The sequence below is a fragment of the Chrysemys picta genome, chromosome 10, assembly GCF_011386835.1.
Source record: "Chrysemys picta bellii isolate R12L10 chromosome 10, ASM1138683v2, whole genome shotgun sequence".
NCBI lineage: Eukaryota > Metazoa > Chordata > Testudines > Emydidae > Chrysemys > Chrysemys picta.
Window position 1 is genome coordinate 32,064,054 of NC_088800.1, and position 19,092 is coordinate 32,083,145.

Genomic DNA, 19,092 nt, shown 5'->3' on the forward strand with positions numbered 1-19,092 from the left:
GGGGGGGGGGGGGGTCCCGGCCCCCAGCCCCACTCAGCCCCCCCCGGCCCACCGCTCTCCCCTGCGGGGGCAGGAGGCAGAAGCTTGGTCCTGCGGCAGCCAAGCTCCCCCCCTTCCCCGCTTCTTCCCACAGCCTGGTGCATTCCAGCCCCTCCTCCTCCTCCTGCTCCCCCTGTTGGCGATGGCCTTTGCGAGGGGGAGGGGGAGCAGAGCAGAGCAGAGCTGAGCGGCAGCGTGCTCGCTGCTCCGTAGAGCAGGCAGAGAGCGGTAGGGATGGAGCCTGGGGGAAGGGGGTGAAACAGGGCATATCCCTCCCAGCCCCCTGCCATGAGCCGCTCAGGGCAGGGGGCTGGGAGCACCCCCAAGAGCCGAGCACCCCAGCCTTCTGCCCTGCACCCCCCACACCCCAGCCCTTTGCCCTGACCTCGAGTCGCCCCCAACACCCAGCCTTCTGCCCTGCACCTCCACACGCCCCCAGCCCTCTGCCCTGACCTCCTCCAACACCCAGCCTTCTGTCCTGCACCTCCACCCACACCCCAGCCCTCTGCCCTGAACCCCCCCCACACCCAGCCTTCTGCCCTGCACCTCCACATACCACCAGCCCTCTGTCCTGACCCCTGAATCCCCCCACATCCCAGCCCTCTGCCCTGAACCCCCCACATCCCCACTGCCCTGACCTCTGAACCCCCCCACACACCCAGCCTTCTGCCCTGCACCCTCTGCCCTGACCCCTGAACCCCCCTCACCACAGGTCTGGGGTCCCAGCTACCAGCCCCTTGCCAGCCAACGTCCCGGCCACAGGCCCTGCTCAGCCCGCTGCAGGCCTAGGTGAACAGAACCCCAGGCTGGAAGCGGGCTGAGCAGGCTGGCGGCGTAAGATCAGCATTTTAATTTAATTTTAAATGAAGCTTCTTAAACATACTGAAACCTGGTTTACTTTACATACAACAGTAGTTTAGTTATATAATATAGACTTAGAGAGAGACACTTTCTAAAAAACGTTAACATGTATTACCGGCACGTGAAACCTTAAATTAAAGTGAATAAATGAAGACTCGGCACACCACTTCTGAAAGGTTGCCTACCCCTGCCCTAGAAGATGCTCAGTTATCCAGTCTATCTTTTTTAGCAGTTGAGCTACAAAACAGTGACATTTTAGTAACATTTGAAATGAAGGTTTCCAGAGCAGTGTGTACACAATACAGAGGAGAATTTGGATTCATTAACAGCTAAGCTCCACATACAGGGCTGGATTCACTGCCTGCCAACAGAGCCTACACTGGACCAGCCAACACTCCGTGCTCTGGTAATAGACCCACAGTGTTAGCATGGAGCCTAACCTTCCCAAAGGGCTCTCACCCCTCTGCCTTGCAAACAGACTCTCTTATACATCCCAGTCCAAAGCCCAATGAAATGAATTGCCACAGTTCTCACGGACTTCAATGGGCTTCGGATCAGGTCCATAGCCCTTCCCCTAAGCAGCTAAAAAAGAGGAGGAGGCGGAAAGCTGAACTGCAGTTAACCCCGTTCACCATGCTTTTACATTGCCAATCAATAGGATTTAAATAATTGATTATTAATGTATTCAAATACAATAGATGCCTGGGGGCTTCCTTGCATTAACTCTTTGAATACTTCACTCAAACAGAAAAATCAGTATTTACATTACAGCCACTAAGCACTAACTTTGTCCCAACTAATTTTTTTGGTGGATCTCTTCATGTAAAGATGAAGGTCTTTGCATGCACAGTGACCCAACCTCTACAGGACAAAAGAAACAGTTGTTTAAAAATCATTAGCCACCAGTCATTAGGAATAAAAAGAAACACCACCACACTATCATGAACAAAAAGTACCGGAGCTGCCAGGGAACAAGGGATTAATGAGATTTTCATGGAAAAAGAGTTGGTGCAGTCACATTTTTGAGGCTGAGTGGATCTGAACTGATCTGTAGAGGTTAGGTTAGTTAAGGCATTCTGATCCAATAATGGTAAGCGGTCAAATTTTCACAAGGCCTGGGGTAAAGATATATTGTTGTTTAAGTGAAACCTTCTTTTCAATTCAGAATCTTGCATCTCTAATTTAATTTTCACACTCCACCTCCCTTTAATAAGAACAGCTGGTTTATAGAGGAGAAATAATACCTATTTCAACCTGGATTAGATTGTATGAAGCAGAAAATATTTACCAATCCACCCCCAAAATGTCCAACACCCATTTAATTGTGTCCATAATACAATTCAGCTGCAAGTCAGTCCCTAGATAAACTGTCCATTTATATCAGATGTACAGTACTGATTAAGCATAGCTGTCTGGACCTGCCACTCAAAGAAAGACAGAAGCAGAATGTTACAGTTGTAGGAAATATCCAGATATCAAATTCTTCAAACCAGAAAATAGTAGCATAGTATATACATGGCCAGACAGCCAGAAAGGGAGTCAAAAAGATGCTCTCAGTGTTAGGTTCCAACAACATGCTAAAGTTTTCATTTGATTGAGTTCCAGTGGCTGGTTATTTGTTCCTAGTCATGGATGTAATGACGCCTTTTGTAGCTGTATTATCTGATTGAGAGGCTGGGGCTTAGAAGAGGTAAAGCTACATACAGAGAATCCAATTTTTAAACCTAAGTGTCTAAAACTGGGGCACAGTTCTGCATTTGGACACTCAAATCGGATCTGTGATATGTAAAATAGGTATTTATTGGGAGTTGTGTGTCAATTTGTGAGTCCATATTCAGAATCGGGTTGCTCTCACTTAGATGCTAGGTTTGAAAAATAGGACCAAAGTCCTTACTATGCTCAGTTTTCCAAAACAGTATTATAAATAGCTTCCTACATAATTGTGCACATTATGGTGCATGCAATGGTGTCTGTAATACAAATAGGAGACTATAGAACAGAACTGTAGTTACATACAGAACACACCCACTCTCTGGAAAAATCTAGCTAGTAACAATCATTCTCTGAGTGTTCTCTCAGAATTATTGACCCAGCAAATACCCACCGAGATGCAGCATCTGACACAGAGGGAAAGCCTGAGAAAATAAAATTATACAAATGCTGCTGTCTACAAAAGACAATTAAGGGGAACTTCTACAAGCCAAAACAAACAGGGCACTTTCCTTACATTGGCTTTTCTACTGCTTCCATTGTTTTACTTTTTAAAATTACACTGAAAAAAACAAAACAACCCACAACATTCCTTGAGTATCCTGCAGGCAACTTGTTTCCTCGTAGCAGCGCTGTAGCTTAGTAACACTACAATGTTCTCGCCTGCCAGCAGAACACAACGACCTTATCTTTCAGGATTCCCAAGGAGTCAGATTCTTGTGAAAAATGGGTAGCATGAGACAGTTTCCAAACTTTACACACTACTCCATTCACTTCCAGCTTAGCTTGAAGGATGACAAAGATAAGGCCCGTCACTGCTAAACTGTCATCTCTGACTACTGTCACCCCACCACCCAACTCCCTAGGATCTCTGTTCTGCGCCAGTGGGAGAAGGAAGGAAGGCTGCTTTTTCATTTCCGAATCCTGAAATCACCAAGCTCAGTGAAGTGTCCACATTGGAAGTTCACGATGTGTCAACTCTCATTAGATTAGAATTACAGTTCCAGAATGCCAAGGTGGGTGAGGTAATGGCTCAAAAGCTGGTTTCTCTCACCAGCAGCAGTTGGTCCAATAAAAGATCTTATCTCCCCAACTTTGTCTCTCTAATATCCTGGGACCGACATGGCTACAACGACACTACATAGTTCTGGAATGCATTTAACTGATGACCTAACAGAGGAGCTCTTTGACTGACCGAGATGCAAGTACTGCAATCTACACCACCACTTACCCTGCTTGGTGCAGTAATTCAAACTGATCAACTCTGAGTTTATTCTAAGCCTAACAAGTCCCAATAAAAGGTGATCTGTTCACTGTTCAGCCCTGATTCTACAATGAAATCCACAAGCTGCATTCCTTACACACGTGTGGAGAATCTCTTGCTTCAACAGGGCTCTGAGAGAGAGTGACAACGGTTCATGGCTGCGGATCATAGGCTGCTTTCTCCCCTTCTACTTTGAAGTGCACATCCAGGAACAAAAATCCCTGGGAAGTTATCCCTTTGAGGCTCAACTGCCAAGTGAGGCAGGGTACGGCACACTCCCAGCAGCCTGCCATTAAGATGAGGTTTAGCAACCTGCTCTGCATCAAGTTTAGCCGCACTGACTTCTTGGTTTGATATATGTAGACAGTCTTGGGCAAGCTCTTTTCAGCTCCTTAGGAGAGAGATAACGTGGCCATTTCACCTTTTGCTGCAGACCTGAACAATCAGTCTAGCTCAGAACACTCAGGCTCCTTCGCTTTTTCCTGATTCCATTTTTTCACCAGGGAAAGAACAAAGTCAGTAACTGATCCAAGTGACAAGATACCAGGCTTGCTAAACCGGTGCAATCATTTTCAGATTCTATTATGAGCTAATAGCCTGTGTGAGTAAGAGGAAGAGAGCTGATTTTATCTGCCTGGGCTTTGTCTACATTGGGAAAAATGAGTTGCAGTAAAAAGCGTGTTAACGCATTTTAACTATCGTTGTTAAAAACCTTTTGGCATGTTGTAGAGACAAATACGTACTAACTGAGTTACCCACAACTAGCCAATGTGTTTTTAAATGTGACTGTTTCCTAACGCAACTCACTGCCCCAGTGTAGGAAAAGCCCTCTCTCCCCCAACCTCTGCTAGGCCAGGAGTCATCATCATAGGGTAGTTGGTCCCTATGGACAGGTTAAGCCCAGCTCCCCTGGAACCAGAGCAGAGCAGTCCAATCCAGCCAACTAAAGAGGGCTGGGCTACACCTGGGCCTATAAAGGGCTGCTAATGGGCAACTGGGAGACTGCACCCTGGGGAGGGAAGGCGACACCACAGTGGAGCTAGTTCTTGTGGCAGGTCCCTGGAGCAAGGGACCAGGGAAGCAGCCCTGGGGCTGGTGTTCCAAGTAAGGAGCAGAGCTAACTGACAGGGAAGCTGCCTGGAGCAGGCATGCCAGAGACCCCTGGGAAGCCTCAGGCTAAGGAGTGAGTTAAAAGACTGTTGATCTGTGTGTTTGCTAACCTCAGTTAAGAAAAAAAGCTTCCTTGCAAGACTGGGCATAGCAGCATATGCTTTGGAACTGAGGAGAAGCACAGCCCAGCCCAGTTACAGTCACACACACTGTGTCAGCTTCTGCTCGGCCAGTGATTCACTGCAGCACTCAACCAACCTCTAAAACTGTTGAATGAAACTAAGCTTTAATCCTGGCATTTGAAACTGGACAAATAAAGTCTGCAAGCGTTAGAAAAGTGACAGAACAAAAGCCACAAATATTCACATTAAAGTTTCCTGTTCACATGCTCTGGGGATGGAAACACAAGTCTATTCATTGCTCTGGCATTTCATGGAAAATGCATGCTTGCACTTCAGCGCAGGGAAGTATGGAGCTACTAACGGCTCTGAACAGGATACTGACTCACATTTGCTAACACAGGGTGGGGCAGAAGGGCTGATCTCACTTGGCTGCTCACTAAAGCTCTGGAAGTTAAAGTTTGTTTCCTTCAATCTTCATTAAAAGCAAACTTATTTTTGCTGAGCATATTTTGCTTGTATATTTCTACCCGTGAGTAACAAGCAGAGTTGCTAATGTTACTTTTGATACTGTACTTTTTTTCTAGCACGACAACTCCTTTCAGGCTCAGAAAACAGACATTTTCAAGTTGAAAATTTTAACTCTTTTTGACAAAAAAATATTCTTTTCACCTACTGATAATTTTTCTTTCATATAAGTGGGCTTGCTGCTGCCATTGCGACTTCAGCGTTGTAGCTTAATCAGCAAGAAAGGAGGAAGTAAAAACCTCAGCTGTGTAAATGAACAGATTGACTTATATTTGCCCCCCCCCCGCTTTTTTTTGGTGGCTTTTAAAAGGGCCACTTATGAATTGGCTTATCTTGATAAGCATCTGGGTACCAGAAAAGCCAGCAGATACTTGGATTGTCTCCCAGCAAAAAGTTGTGGGGCGCTTACAGCAGGAGGCAGCATAAGTGCATCAGTTTATTTATCATGAATCTTAGTTTTGCCTTTAATTTTCAAGGACAGCCTGGATGGAATGGCAGGGGACTATATCTCTACAGTCCTGAAAGTAAGTCTTTGACTATGGGACTTTGTCCAGGCTTACCAGTTTTGACAGCAACCCTTCAACTTTTAAGTACTTCAAATAAATAAATAAATAAATAAATAAATAAATAAAAGCACTAGGCTTTGTACAGCTACCCAAACCATGGTTGAATCTATGCTAGCAATAACAGTGCTGAGAAGGGATGATTTTTCAGAGAACTGTGCACCCACATAGCCATACTTCTACAGGGAAAACAAATAAATGGTCTACCCCAGTCGGGAAACTGCACTCCCAGTAACCACCTTGTTTAAACACAGCCATTGCTACCATGGTTTCAGCTCTCATATGGGTAGGTACAAAGATCAATTTGGTAACTCTGGTTGGATGGGGGCAAATAGATAGAGATGGAAATAAATAAACACAAGGTTAGCCAAATGGCTTTAAAAGCTAGCAATGCACCACAGATAGCAACAAGATGGCACCCAGTTTATGTGATTTTCTAAATAACAGCTATATAAGAATGAGAAATTTTATGTTTATAGGAGGATAAGGGAAAATTGGTTCACATTACCCTTAACAATTATGAATGTCATTCCTATGAGAAAGCTAGTCTGTTAATGAAGGCACCCAATGATGCTGCTTTGGCATTAAACCTAAAATGCAATACTATAAATAAATAAATTCAGGTTTGCAAGTAAGTTGGTGCTAACTCTATGCCTCCAGTGTGTTATTTCATGCCAATCAGATCACTACACCATACAAAGTGCATAGGAAGCATTACTATTTTGACTGTAGCTTTAGGCACCTAAATATTTTTGTAAATCTGGCCCCAAGGCTCCTTGAACTGTTTTGGGACTATCCGCTTTGAATGGTGAGGTGTATAGTTTTATAATTCTTGGGAGAAATCCTGGCCCCATTGAAGTCAATGGGAGTTTTGCCTTTGACTTCAACATGGCCAGGATTTCTCCTGTTGTATTTTGCTTTGTAGGGTTCTCTCTGTGAGGTATATTACAGCGCTGCATCTCTTTGCTGCTACTATTAACACTCTGAACAAATATATTTCTATGCAGTTTTGTAGATATCAGGGAGTATCTCCCAGAACACGCTAGGTTGGAGTTTCATAAATCCACGTCAAAGGACGTTTCCTTTAAGCTTTTATTCTCACACATTAAGAATACCATTAACATGCACAGGCATGAGGGACTATCCACATACAGAATACAATCTTCTGAAAAAATCTAGGTATTGGGTGACACAGTCACTCCTCTGGTTTCTGGAAAAGATTAATGCATTGAATGCTTATTCTGTGACCACTTTCACACAAAGAACTGTAAGCTATCTGTTCATCCAATAAAAGAACAGAAATATCTCGTTACTTAGGTTACAAGTCCATCATAGTATGAATTTTAAACGTCAAAACCAACTGCTCACAAGTATGCCAAAGAACAAGAATTAATTTAGCAAAATTATTTTCAAGAAACAGTTAGTCACTATGCACAATTCTCAAAAGGAAAAAAGGCAAAATTTGTGTTATGAATTTATTAATTTTTCACCCAACTCCATTACCTGTTCTGAATTGTAAGTATGCATAGATACAACACAACACATTTTCATGAACTAAACAGGTATGTGTGCATTATATAGATATATATATATAGATATATATATATAGATATATATATATATATACACACACACACACACACACACACACACAAATAGTAAGCATACTTTGCTAATTAAAAAGAATATGGACATTCAGTGCAAGTTATTATATGTTTTTCTCGATCCTGACTTTCTGAATGCACATCTAGGTATCTAGGTTTGGATACCTGTATTATCCAATGTAACATGTGCAGCCATGCATCAGCAGGCAGAGGTACTTGGCCAATTTTCTACGAAGCTCTATGCCAACACCTACATTGTACATGGTAAGGTCCCAAATGATTTCCTCCATCCTTTCCTAACAAAATGAACATTGTAACAAAATTGAAGCCTGGCCTCTGTAATAAACATGTCCTATTACACAGTTGTACTGGGAATAAGCCAGAGGTAATCGGTTTACTGGCATTTATGCTAACTCTGGGCTTGTGTTGCAGTTAATTATGAGCCATTTTATGTAATCTGGATTCATTCTTTTCTATTTTAGATGGTTTTTCTTCTCTAGGTTTTTTGGACTTTTATGGTAAACTATCCACAGTTGTGCTGTGCACTCTATGCATTTAATCCAAGGCCAATCAGAGATTTAGAGCAACAAACTCTTACATGCTCAGTCATATTTTTGCATGATTTGCTCAGTTTCTAGTGCATACACCCCAGCGTTTCTACCAGAAGGTAAATCCCAGAGTGGACACATATAGGCCTAAAAGTTGAGTTGTTAATCAGAAAGATGAAATGTTTGTGCTATGCTATTTGGATACTGTAATCTACAGAAGGTGCATGCCTTCTATAGATTAAAAAACACATGTTTTTGATTTAGGAGGAAGACAGAGGTAGGATAAATTACCACCAAATTAGAGAACGACGGCTGTGTGATTCATGTTGCTTGGATTTTTAGGCAACAACTGGACTAGTTGTAGTGAGTTTTCAGATTGGCTGACAGTGGTTTACTGTTGCATTCTAATTCCTTAACAAAAGAAGATTGGGGGGGAGGGAGGAAAGAAAGAAAAAGAAAAAAAAAGGAAGAAAAACAACTCCAGTGCCAAAAATCACACCCAGATGTTTCCTAACAGAATTTGTCAAGCTCCAAGAGAGGCAATCTCAAAAGTACTGCTATGAAATAATTACAAGGTAAAAGGGCATCCCAAGAATTATAAAATTATCACAACATTCTCACAGTAGTACTGTTGTCCAGACGCGGGGATCAAAAAGAAAGGTGTGGGTTTAGATGCAATGAATCCTCTTCTGTATGCTCTCAAGCCAGAAACATGATGGGCAATCTCCACTTTAACTTTCCATGTTTTATTGAACTGGACAACATGAGTGGTGCATTTGAATTCTTAGTTACCTACATAATCCAGTTGTTTGCTTAGCTATTTATAGTCTATTATGAAAGCTGCAGCTTTCTGCTCATCTTAAAACAATCCAAATAGAATATATAGAATTATTCTCTTTCAATTCCATGATCCATTTATACAGCATTTTATACATTCAAAGCACTATACAAACAATAATTACTGAGATACATAAATATCAGTGATACTTGGTGGAAACAAGTTTGTATAGGTGCCTGCAGGTTATCAGCGTATAAATATTGATCAGTCTTTCTTATTAAAGATCTGGAAAATCCCACAAATCTTTTCCATTGTTTGCTTGCAGAAGTATTTCCTAATATTGTCATTACACTGGTTTTTCTATTAGGTCATTTCTTGTCTGGCAGACATACCATGGCAAACAATCATATGTTTAGAGAGTTCACAAATGGAAATTCTACTGGTCTTCTGCAGTAACAAGAGCCCAAGCTCCATATTCAAGTAATCAAACTACAAAGAAATGGAACTTTAAAGATAGGGTTTTCAGAATTCTTGTGCTTTATCTCTCTTAGGCATGTTCTCTTTGGGTAATTGTCCTTACAATGGAACAGTCAACATCAAAACCAGAGTCTCCATTTAGAAGTCCACACATTATTACCGTGAGCGACAACTTCTGGATAACAGATATGAGCCCAATCCTGCAAACACTTATACGTATGAGTATGTTTCCTTATTATTTATGTATCTGCAGGATCAGGCACTACTTTTGGTACAGTTAAGCAGGTGTGTTCCCCAGATCGTCAAAACAAATTCAGCAAATTGATTATTCTAGTTGAAAGAAAGTGAACGAACATTAGCCTGGCTTTTCTTGACAGGACAAGCCCTTCCATTTCCCAGGATATTTAATGGAAATTAGAATAATTAACAGCTTGATATGCTAGAGTAAATGTCTTTATCCAGAAGGCTTCATAGTACTTTTGAAATGTTAAGAGTTGCCCTATAATCAGCACTGCAAAATATTGTTGATTAAAGCTAGACAAAACTACACACATACACAGCAGGGCCATGTACCCTTCATCAGCCTCCCTTGTAAGAAGCTTGCTTTGTTTGTTTTAAAAACAAATGTGAATTTCAGATTTTAAAAATCCATTCCTACTTTTGTAGGATGAGCTCTTAGAGAAAGGGAAATTATTATTTCTCCCTCTGTGTTGTCATCTGGTGGCGGTGTTTTGTTTTTTATGATGGTTAATTACAAAATAACCCTTGTAACTTTTTAAAAGAAAGTTTCCCTTGCATAGAAATGTCATGCTATGAGGAACAGGCAATGGTTTCATCCCATCATTTGTTACATTTTCTGGACACAATGCGGAGGAATAAAAAGAGGACTTTGTTCAGATTCATAAAACTCAGCATTTCCTTCAGATGATAAATGTCTCAGCTTTTATTAATGCCTCTCTGTTCTGGCTTCTTGGCAAAACCTCAGCAATTCCAGCCACACCCAACTCTGTTTTCTGATCCTGAGCGGAGGAGACTCTGGAATATTAACCACACCCTTTCTTTGTTATGAAGGAGGATGAGACCGAGTTGCTACTGCCCTACATGTCCACGCTATGGGTATAATGGAGTATTTTTGTAACCAGTTTGGGATGACAGGGTGGAGTTCTGTCCACAAGGCAGTTCTTTTCCCCACAACAAAAATACCATGCTGCCTAGCTGCATTTGTATCTGCATTCTGTGAAAACCTGGGCAACTACTTCACAGGGCCTCAGCAGGGATAGAACGCCTGCAAGACACAGAGGCACCAACAGCAGAGGTGGTTGGGAAAAGGGTTTTTCTCTGTGAGTTTTTGGTGAAAAGCTGAAAAATTACTTCAGCCAAAAACTGAAATATTTCAACATTGAAATGCCACTGTAACACGAGTTGCAGTTCAGGTGCATCATGCTCCCCATTCTCCTTTGTAAACTGGGATCTCCAGTGGGATGACTACTCCCATAATGTACCAGTCTCCCCTCTTTGTGGGGGGAGATAGTGCATCAGAGTATTCAGATGGCCACTGCACATTATGGGAGATGAAGTGCAGCTGGGGAGCTTGGTCCATAGACAACACTGACACGAAGCACCCAAACTACAACTCCCATGAGGCACTACAGATCAAAATATTTTGGTTGGGGGGAGGGGGGGACACTGATTCTAATTTTTCTGCAAAAAGTAGACACTTGTTACAACAACAACAAAACCAGCACTATTGAAAATCCAATTTTCCATTAAAAATAGTTTCAATGGAAAAATTTCAACCAGCCCTAACCAGCAGCCTTGAATGCCATCTTGCACAGAGAGCAGGGAAGACGGAAAACCTGTCAAACTGGTTACACAGGCACCGTTAGGACACAGCAAAAGAACAATAATCAATTACTGGAAGACAATCATACTGCAGTGGGCTCTCTAATAAAGGGGACGCATGGCTACCTACCATAGTTACTAACCAAGGCCCTGATCCTGCAATCTGTTTAGTTTGTGCATGCCACCACACCCATCAGCAGCGAACTGTAAGACTGGGGTACAGCTATTACCCTCGTGGCCATGGTCAGAGCTAACCAAACAAACTTGTTACTAACTCAGGTAGAAGTTGGAGGAGGAGCACAGGCAGGGCCTACGATACAGTAACATTTCAGCATCTTGACCATTTGCTATTTACTGCTCTGATTAGGCATGGTCACCCATTATCAAAGTTAGAATATCTGAATGGGAAAAGTCCAGTTCAGAGATCTAATTATACTCAGGGATGTGGTAACCACATAAAGGGCCATTTTCAATGCTGTAATATTTTGTAGAGGCAGTGGACACGGCACTAGACAGAGTCACAAGACCAGGGTTCCATTCCCAGCTCTGTCAGAGATCTGCTGTGTGACCTCTTCTTAATTTCTATTGTAAATTCTTTGGGGTCAGGGGCTGTCTCCCAGTATCCAGTTGTACAGCGCCTAGCATGACTGGGCCCTACAATCAGTTGGGACCACCATGTGCTAACTGAATGCAAATAATGAATCATCAAATTATGCAACAATAAAATGATGTTATTGTTTCCATTGCTGTATCACACTTTCCAGTTGGGTCCCTTTACTTTTACACCCAACATTTCAAAGTATTAGACCATTTTTCTATGGAAAAAATGAATTCCTTATCCTAGAAGACAAAAGATTTAAATGCACAGTTTAATCGGTTTAATCATTTTTTCCCAAAGTTCAGATTAATCCTTGGGAAGAAAATGTGGATTTTTATAGACTAGCCCAACCTTCCTTTGCTAAGAACATTCAGATTTAATTACAAAACTTCATTCTCTTTCTAAGACTGTTCTACTGGCAGTCTTAAGTCTTTCTCTGCCAAGATTTCAATAGAGCAAGTCATGAAGAAGAACACCCAAAATAAATGCTCTGGATTAAAGACAGTAAATGGTAGGTCAAGATACCCAGCACCTATCCATATTATATCAGCTCTATCATTTGCAAGTATAATGGCAGAGAGAGAGACCTATTTCCCCTACCTTTGGTCTTGATGGCTGTTTCAATGGCTGCAGCATCTCTGTCAGCATCAAAGTTGGCGTATGCCTTGACAGTGGCATATGCGCTCGGAGGAAGAGAATGCTGAGATTAAAAAAAAAAAGCAAAATTAAAGTCTTACACTTAGCTTGTGGTTAATGTATTATTCCCAAAAGGTAAAGTATCATTGGGTCATATTTCCCTGCCCCCCCAATATGCACACGTGGACAACCTATTAATATAACTGGAATTCAGCTAAGAGCCACTTCATTTGACCTTCTGAATGTTCCATGAATCCGCCCGCAGCTGTGCATCTGGCATTATAGAAGGCACACACAAATGGGCATAACATCACTGGGGGTGCAAATCACACTGTAATTCTGAGGACAATTCACCCATTAAAGTTAAAATGTTAAAAACCTTAAATTGTGCTGGCTAGAATTCAAAGAAATTCAGTCCATAAAGTCAGTATGGAAAAATTAAAAAAAAGTTGAGTCAAAATGACAAAAACCTGGAAAATTCAAATTTACAGCTGATATGAACTGAAGGCAGACTATCACTCATAATACTATGGTGGTGGAGGCAATCAGAATTAGTAGTGAATAAGTTATGTACAGTGGACCAAATTCTGTGCTCTACATAGCTGATGGATTTTACAGGATCAAAAAATTTCTCTCATTATTTTCAGGGTAAATTGCATCTTGAAAACACCCCAGTAATCACACAGGGAGCTTTGAAATGCCTGGGGCCTGATTTCTACCCAAATTCACCAGCAGGGTGCTCACATAATAGACAAAGGTTTTCAACACTTAAGACACTTACTTCCTTTGTACCTTCAAACTCTTTAAGGCAGTGGCTCTCAACCTTTCCAGACCACTGTACCCCTTTCAGGTGTCTGGTTTGTCTTGCGTACCCCAAGTTTCCCCTCACTTAAAAACTACTTGCTTACAAAACTGGAGATAAAAATATAAAAGCAGTACAGTATTACTGACAAATTGCTTACTTTCTCACGCTCTCATTTTTACCATACAATTATAAAATAAATCAACTTGAATATAAATATTGTACATTTCAGCATATAGTATCTAGAGAACTATAAGCAAGTCATTGTATGAAATTTGTACTGACTTCACTAGTGCTTTTTAATGTAGCCTGTTGTAAAACTAGGTAAATATCTAGATGAGTTGATGTACCTACCCGCTGGAAGACTTCTGCATATCCAAAGGGGTACATGTACCCCTTGTTGAGAACCACTGCTTTAAGGTCAAATTGTTAAAGAAGGGCATGTATACAAGGCATCACTGAAGTTGTCCACAGATGTGATACCTGCACAACTATCTACCCAGGATAAAAAACACTGGCATACACACTGTGCCCTCCTTTGAAAATCTGAGCTACACTGCAGAGACAGGGAAGCAAAAACATTATGGAAAAGAAACACCCATTTTTGTCCCTACTATTAACAGCCCTTTCAATCAAAGCAGCCAGAATTTGGCCCAGAGCCACACCACAGGATGCATGATTTCCCAGAATCTATACATTTAACTGCCAACAACAGTAAATGGAAAAGCTTAATGCACTCCTGGAGAAATCTGTGTGCCTGAAAGATTCCTACCACAAAGCCCATATGTTACAGAATACACATTTGAAGGTTTCAGCTGATTAACTTGGTATAGTTGGATAACCTGGTACAGCTAGCCTGGGAGAGTTAGATTTGAAAAAGCAAGGTGAGAGATGGCACTTTGGTATCTCATTCCCTCCCTATGCATTGTGAGAGTCATTGGAACTGAATATTATGCTGACAAATGGTATCTGCAATGGAGAAAAAAAATAGGGCCCATTTAAGTTTCAGGAATGTTTCTTCCTGAATTGCTCAGGCTCGCAAAGCCATATGCTGCCCTTGGATATGCAAGTAGTTCCCACTGACTTTCCATTGAGTTTAACAGGTGTCTTGCTCATGCATCCATGGTTGAATTTCAGTCCTAAAGTGTAAGCAACATGGGCAGTTTGAGTAAGACCAAAGCAGAGAATGAAATAATGCTTTTCACTTATACAGTGCCTTTCAACTGTGGATCGCCAAATGTTTCACAAAGGTAGTGCATTACAAAGGGGAAAATGAGGTTAAGGCCAACATTTCAGAAGTGACTAGTGATACTGAGTGCCTCAGTTTTTGGGTGCCCAGATTGAGAAATCTTCAAGGAGCCTAATTCTCAGAGGGGCAGGGTGCTCAACATTTGTCAAAAATCAGGGTCTCTTAAAGATAGCTGACACTGGGAACCCAAAATCAATAGTCACTTTTGAAAACTGTAGCCTAAACAACTCGCTCAAAGTCACATTGAGTCAGTGGCAGAGTCATGAATAGAATCCAGGTTTCTTGACTCCCAGTGCTCTCCCCAGCCACAAGACAATGCTGCCTCTGAAAACTTTGTGGTAGGACACAGACTCTACCAGCAGTCATGGAGTTAACTTCAGCTCAGCTTCCTCCTTCCAGAGCATATATAGGATAAGACTGATATAGATACTGTAGGGCTGGAGAGAGCAGCTGAATCAAGTTCCACAGGAGAAACCAGGACCATCCTTAAGAGCAGTTGCTTCGGAGATGGGCGTTATTATGCCTTTGAACATGGGGGCCTCCTCATAGAAGGCCTGTCTACGCAGGGAGTTATTCTGAATAGCTATTCCTGATTAACTCCACATGTGGATGCTCTTATTCCAGAATACAAGTGCCTTATTCTAAATTAGTTTTGTGGGTTAAGCTAATTTGGAATAAGGCATGCTTAATCTGGAATAAGTTTCCACACAGAGTTAATCAGGAACAGTTAATTCACTTTGAAATCACATTTCCCTTATTCTGGTTTAACTTTCATGTATAGAAAAATCTTTTCTCCCTACAGGTCTGAGGCAATAGGCACAAATATCACTGTCTGGACCACGTCAGACCAATCTGTTCAGTTCCTTTTGGTGTAAATAGTGCCCTCTGCACACCCCAAGAGGCAAATATCCCTTTGGGGAAATGAGTGCAGGAAAGACTTATTTTGGTTTGTTAGTGTTAGCTAACTGGCTGAATTGGGTTGACCAGCGCAAATAATTAAAATTCAACAATTTATTCAACTGTTCTAGCCTCTTTTAGTGCTTGTGGAATATTTGAGAGCAGCATAAAATCCTCATGAACCAGAGACCTCTTGATGCCAACTGGCAGAGGGCATAGAGGATGCACAGAGTTTTACAGGGATCCTCTGGGTCAGTTAAATGGACAATGAGTCACCAAAGGTGGCATGTGAGGTCTCTGAGAGACAGCAGCTCACTAGTCATCCTAATCATTGTGAAACATCTGTAAGGATAACATTTAAGAGGTTATGTATCTACACTGGAAATTACGTTCTTGAAGCCTTGAAATTAGAGGTAGGTCACCAGGAGGTGACACTCCTTCGACAGGTTCTGTTCTGGCAGCGGGCAGTAGACGTTTATCTTTCTGTCTGGTCATTGTGGCTCACAATGAGTCTATTTACGTACTGAGCCACCAGATAATCAAGATTGTGAAATTGACAAGCGATTGTGAAATCTATACAAAGGAGCACAGAGCAAGAGGGTATCTGGCTGATGAATAAAGATCAAAGGACTGTTTTGGTATATCAGGGGTTGCAAAGAGACACCCAGGAGCCTTCAGAGAAGCTGGCAGCACATTTTGTCTCATGAAAAAATAAATAAATAAATAAATAAATAAACGAACACATCCAGGTCTAGTTGAAAAAACATTGGAAGGATTTTGGGGTGACCCTTGATCTATAAGAAATGAAAATATTCATTACGTCTAGGTTCTAGAATGCGGCCAATGAATTTTACATGTTTCCATTACTTCTGCTTGACATCATTTGAATTTTTTCTCTTTGTTAAATAAACTACTGCTTGTTTTCACTATAAAGATACCTAAGTGCAGTGTGTTAAGCGGAGCAGGGATCTGAGTAAGTGATCTCAGTGAAACTGGAGTGTGCTGCTTCTTTGGAAGCAGCAAATCTGTGAATATTGTGAGTAGCCAGTGGACATGGGGCTGGACAGTCAATGGAGATGCTCAGGGGTTGGAACCTCCTATCCATAACCTGCAGAGAGACACCAGAGTCTGTGTAGGGAGGGGAGCATTGTGTTGACCAAGACAGGTGGAGTCAGGACTGACCTAGAGCAAGCACAGACAAGGCTCTCTCACACTAAGGGCAGATGGTAGCAAGGTGCCTCACAACCCCAAGAAGTGTCACAGTATTCATTACTTGAAATTACCTGATGTTGGGGGGGTCTGGTTGAGGGTTAATTTTAATGTTTGGTTTGACTTGACAATTCTCTGCTACGATTTAGGATTTCAGTTGTATTGGTTAGACGTGAATGGCCAAAGGAAGTTTTTTTTATGAGACAACTGAATATTTTTGCAGTATTAACCCAGCTCTACTGCTTACTTGCATTAGGAGCAAGCGCCAAAAATAGGCAAAAAAGTTTGTGGTTACCTAACACAGCTCTGCAAGTACCAGCCATGAAAATGTACCCAGCCAGAAGAAGGTAGTCAGAACTGCAGAGCTGGGATTCACTTCCTCCCTGATTACAATCATAGGCAACCACAAATTCATGGCACAATATTCTGCTATTACATTGTCATATCATCATCATTGCAACATCATGGAGCATACATGAAAGCCACAGGTGGCTCTCTGGGACTGCTCCACTAATACCCTAGGACAAATGCAGACATGGGGTAAGCTAACATCCATGGCCTCATGCTAGACCTGGTAGAATATTGGCCGAACTCTTGTATGTGGAGGCAGGGAGCAGGGAATTGTTTTGTACAGAAAATGACTTTGGGGGAGAGAATGGAAATTTTTTTTTGGGGGGGGGGGGGGAATAAATCTGGTGTTTTGACCAAAAAAACCCACCAAAATTGAACATTTTTCTAATCTTCAACTTTCAGTAACCAAAAACTGAAAAATTTCAGGTTTTTCAAATTTTTTTTGTTTTTTCAACAAAAAGGCTGAGCATTTCTGACATAAATGAAAACATTTACATTTTCATCAAAAAATTATGCAGGAAAAAAAGCCATTTCCTGACCAGCTCTAACTCACACCACTTATACACCAACTCTGGAATTGGCCCAATCTCCGTCTTTTTCTCTTTCTTCTCCACCTCTCTTGTTGTTTGGACGGCGTAAACTATGGGGGCGTTTCTCTCCCCTTCCTGCTTCTAACGCTCTTGTCCATTTGGAGAGGTAGGGAGGAGTCACACCAACTCTTGTCTGTCTGCTCAGTGTTTCCTGCGTTTAACATGTCAAGCAGCACCAGTACCACACCATCAGCTTTGGAGAAGCCTTAATTAAATCCCAGGACTCCTCAAAAGATGCGGGTGGTGCCCTATGGGTCACATATGTCTCTAGCACCAGAGATGGAGTATCACCGACCTAGCTTTTAGTCTGGGTCAGTTCAAGTATGTGGAGTCTTATAGCCTCACCTTACAATCACTACAGTTCAGTCTCAACCCTAACAAAGGCATCTTGGAAAGGAAACAAGTCAGGCATTTAAGAGAAAGTCATACCAAATCTCTTTTCTAGCTCCTCAGTGATACTTACATCTCCCTCAAGGCTGAGCTTGCCTAGAATTTCATGAACCGTGGACATCTTGAAAGGAAACTGGAGAGGGGGGAAAAAAGAGAAAAAGAGACTTCATAAACATTTTTTTTTTTTTTACCAACACGCTACAGCACATTAAACTAGCCCTGTTATACCATCACACCGAAGTTGGGACAATCCAGCAAAACAGGAGTGGCCAACCTGCGCCTGAGAAGGGTCCAGAATTTACCAATGTACATTGCCAAAGATCCACAGTAATAAGTCAGCAGTCCCTCATCAAAACACTCCCCCCCCATTCCCAGCACCTCCCACCCACCGGCAGCCCCGCTGATCAGCACCTCCTCCTCCCTCCCAATCAGCTGTTCCCTGGCATGCAGGAGACTGGGGGGGAGGGGCAAGAGTCAAGGCATGGCAGGCTCAGGGGAGGGGGCGGAGTGGGGGCAGGGCCTGTGCAGAGCCGGGGTTGAGCAGTGAGCACCCCCCGGCACATTGGGAAGTTGGCGCCTGCAGTTCCAGCCCCAGAGTCAGTGCCTATACAAGGAGCCGCATAGTAACTTCTGAAGAGTCGCGTGTGGCTCCGGAGCCACAGGTTGGCCACCCCTGCAGCAAGAGCTGAAGTAACAAGTAAGGGAGTATCTCAAGAGTATACAGTAAATGGCACACATCACAACTGGATAGGAATTGGTCTTCACTCTCCTATATGGTAGGGTTACCATTCGTCCGGATTTACCCGGACATGTCCTCCTTTTTGTGCTAAAAATAGCGTCCGGGGGGAATTTGTAAAGCACTCACAATGTCCGGGATTTCCCCCCTCCCCCGGCATAGCAGAGCGAGCGGCTGGGAGGGCTGCAGGG

At 42.4% G+C, this 19,092-nt stretch overlaps 1 protein-coding gene across 5 annotated transcripts in view; it reads right to left on the reverse strand.

Moving 5' to 3' along the window:
• ANXA2 (annexin A2) overlaps window positions 1-19,092 on the reverse strand; it is a 69,551-nt gene that overhangs the window by 21,539 nt on the left and 28,920 nt on the right. For all 5 annotated transcript variants that reach the window (XM_065559528.1, XM_042853822.2, XM_065559529.1 and 2 more), the window contains 2 exons: window positions 18,239-18,298; window positions 12,642-12,741 (listed from right to left, as the gene is read on the reverse strand). In XM_065559528.1, the coding sequence (XP_065415600.1) occupies window positions 12,642-12,741; window positions 18,239-18,286 (148 nt within the window). In that variant the 5' untranslated portion in view covers window positions 18,287-18,298. The remainder of the gene's footprint in view (window positions 1-12,641; window positions 12,742-18,238; window positions 18,299-19,092) is intronic.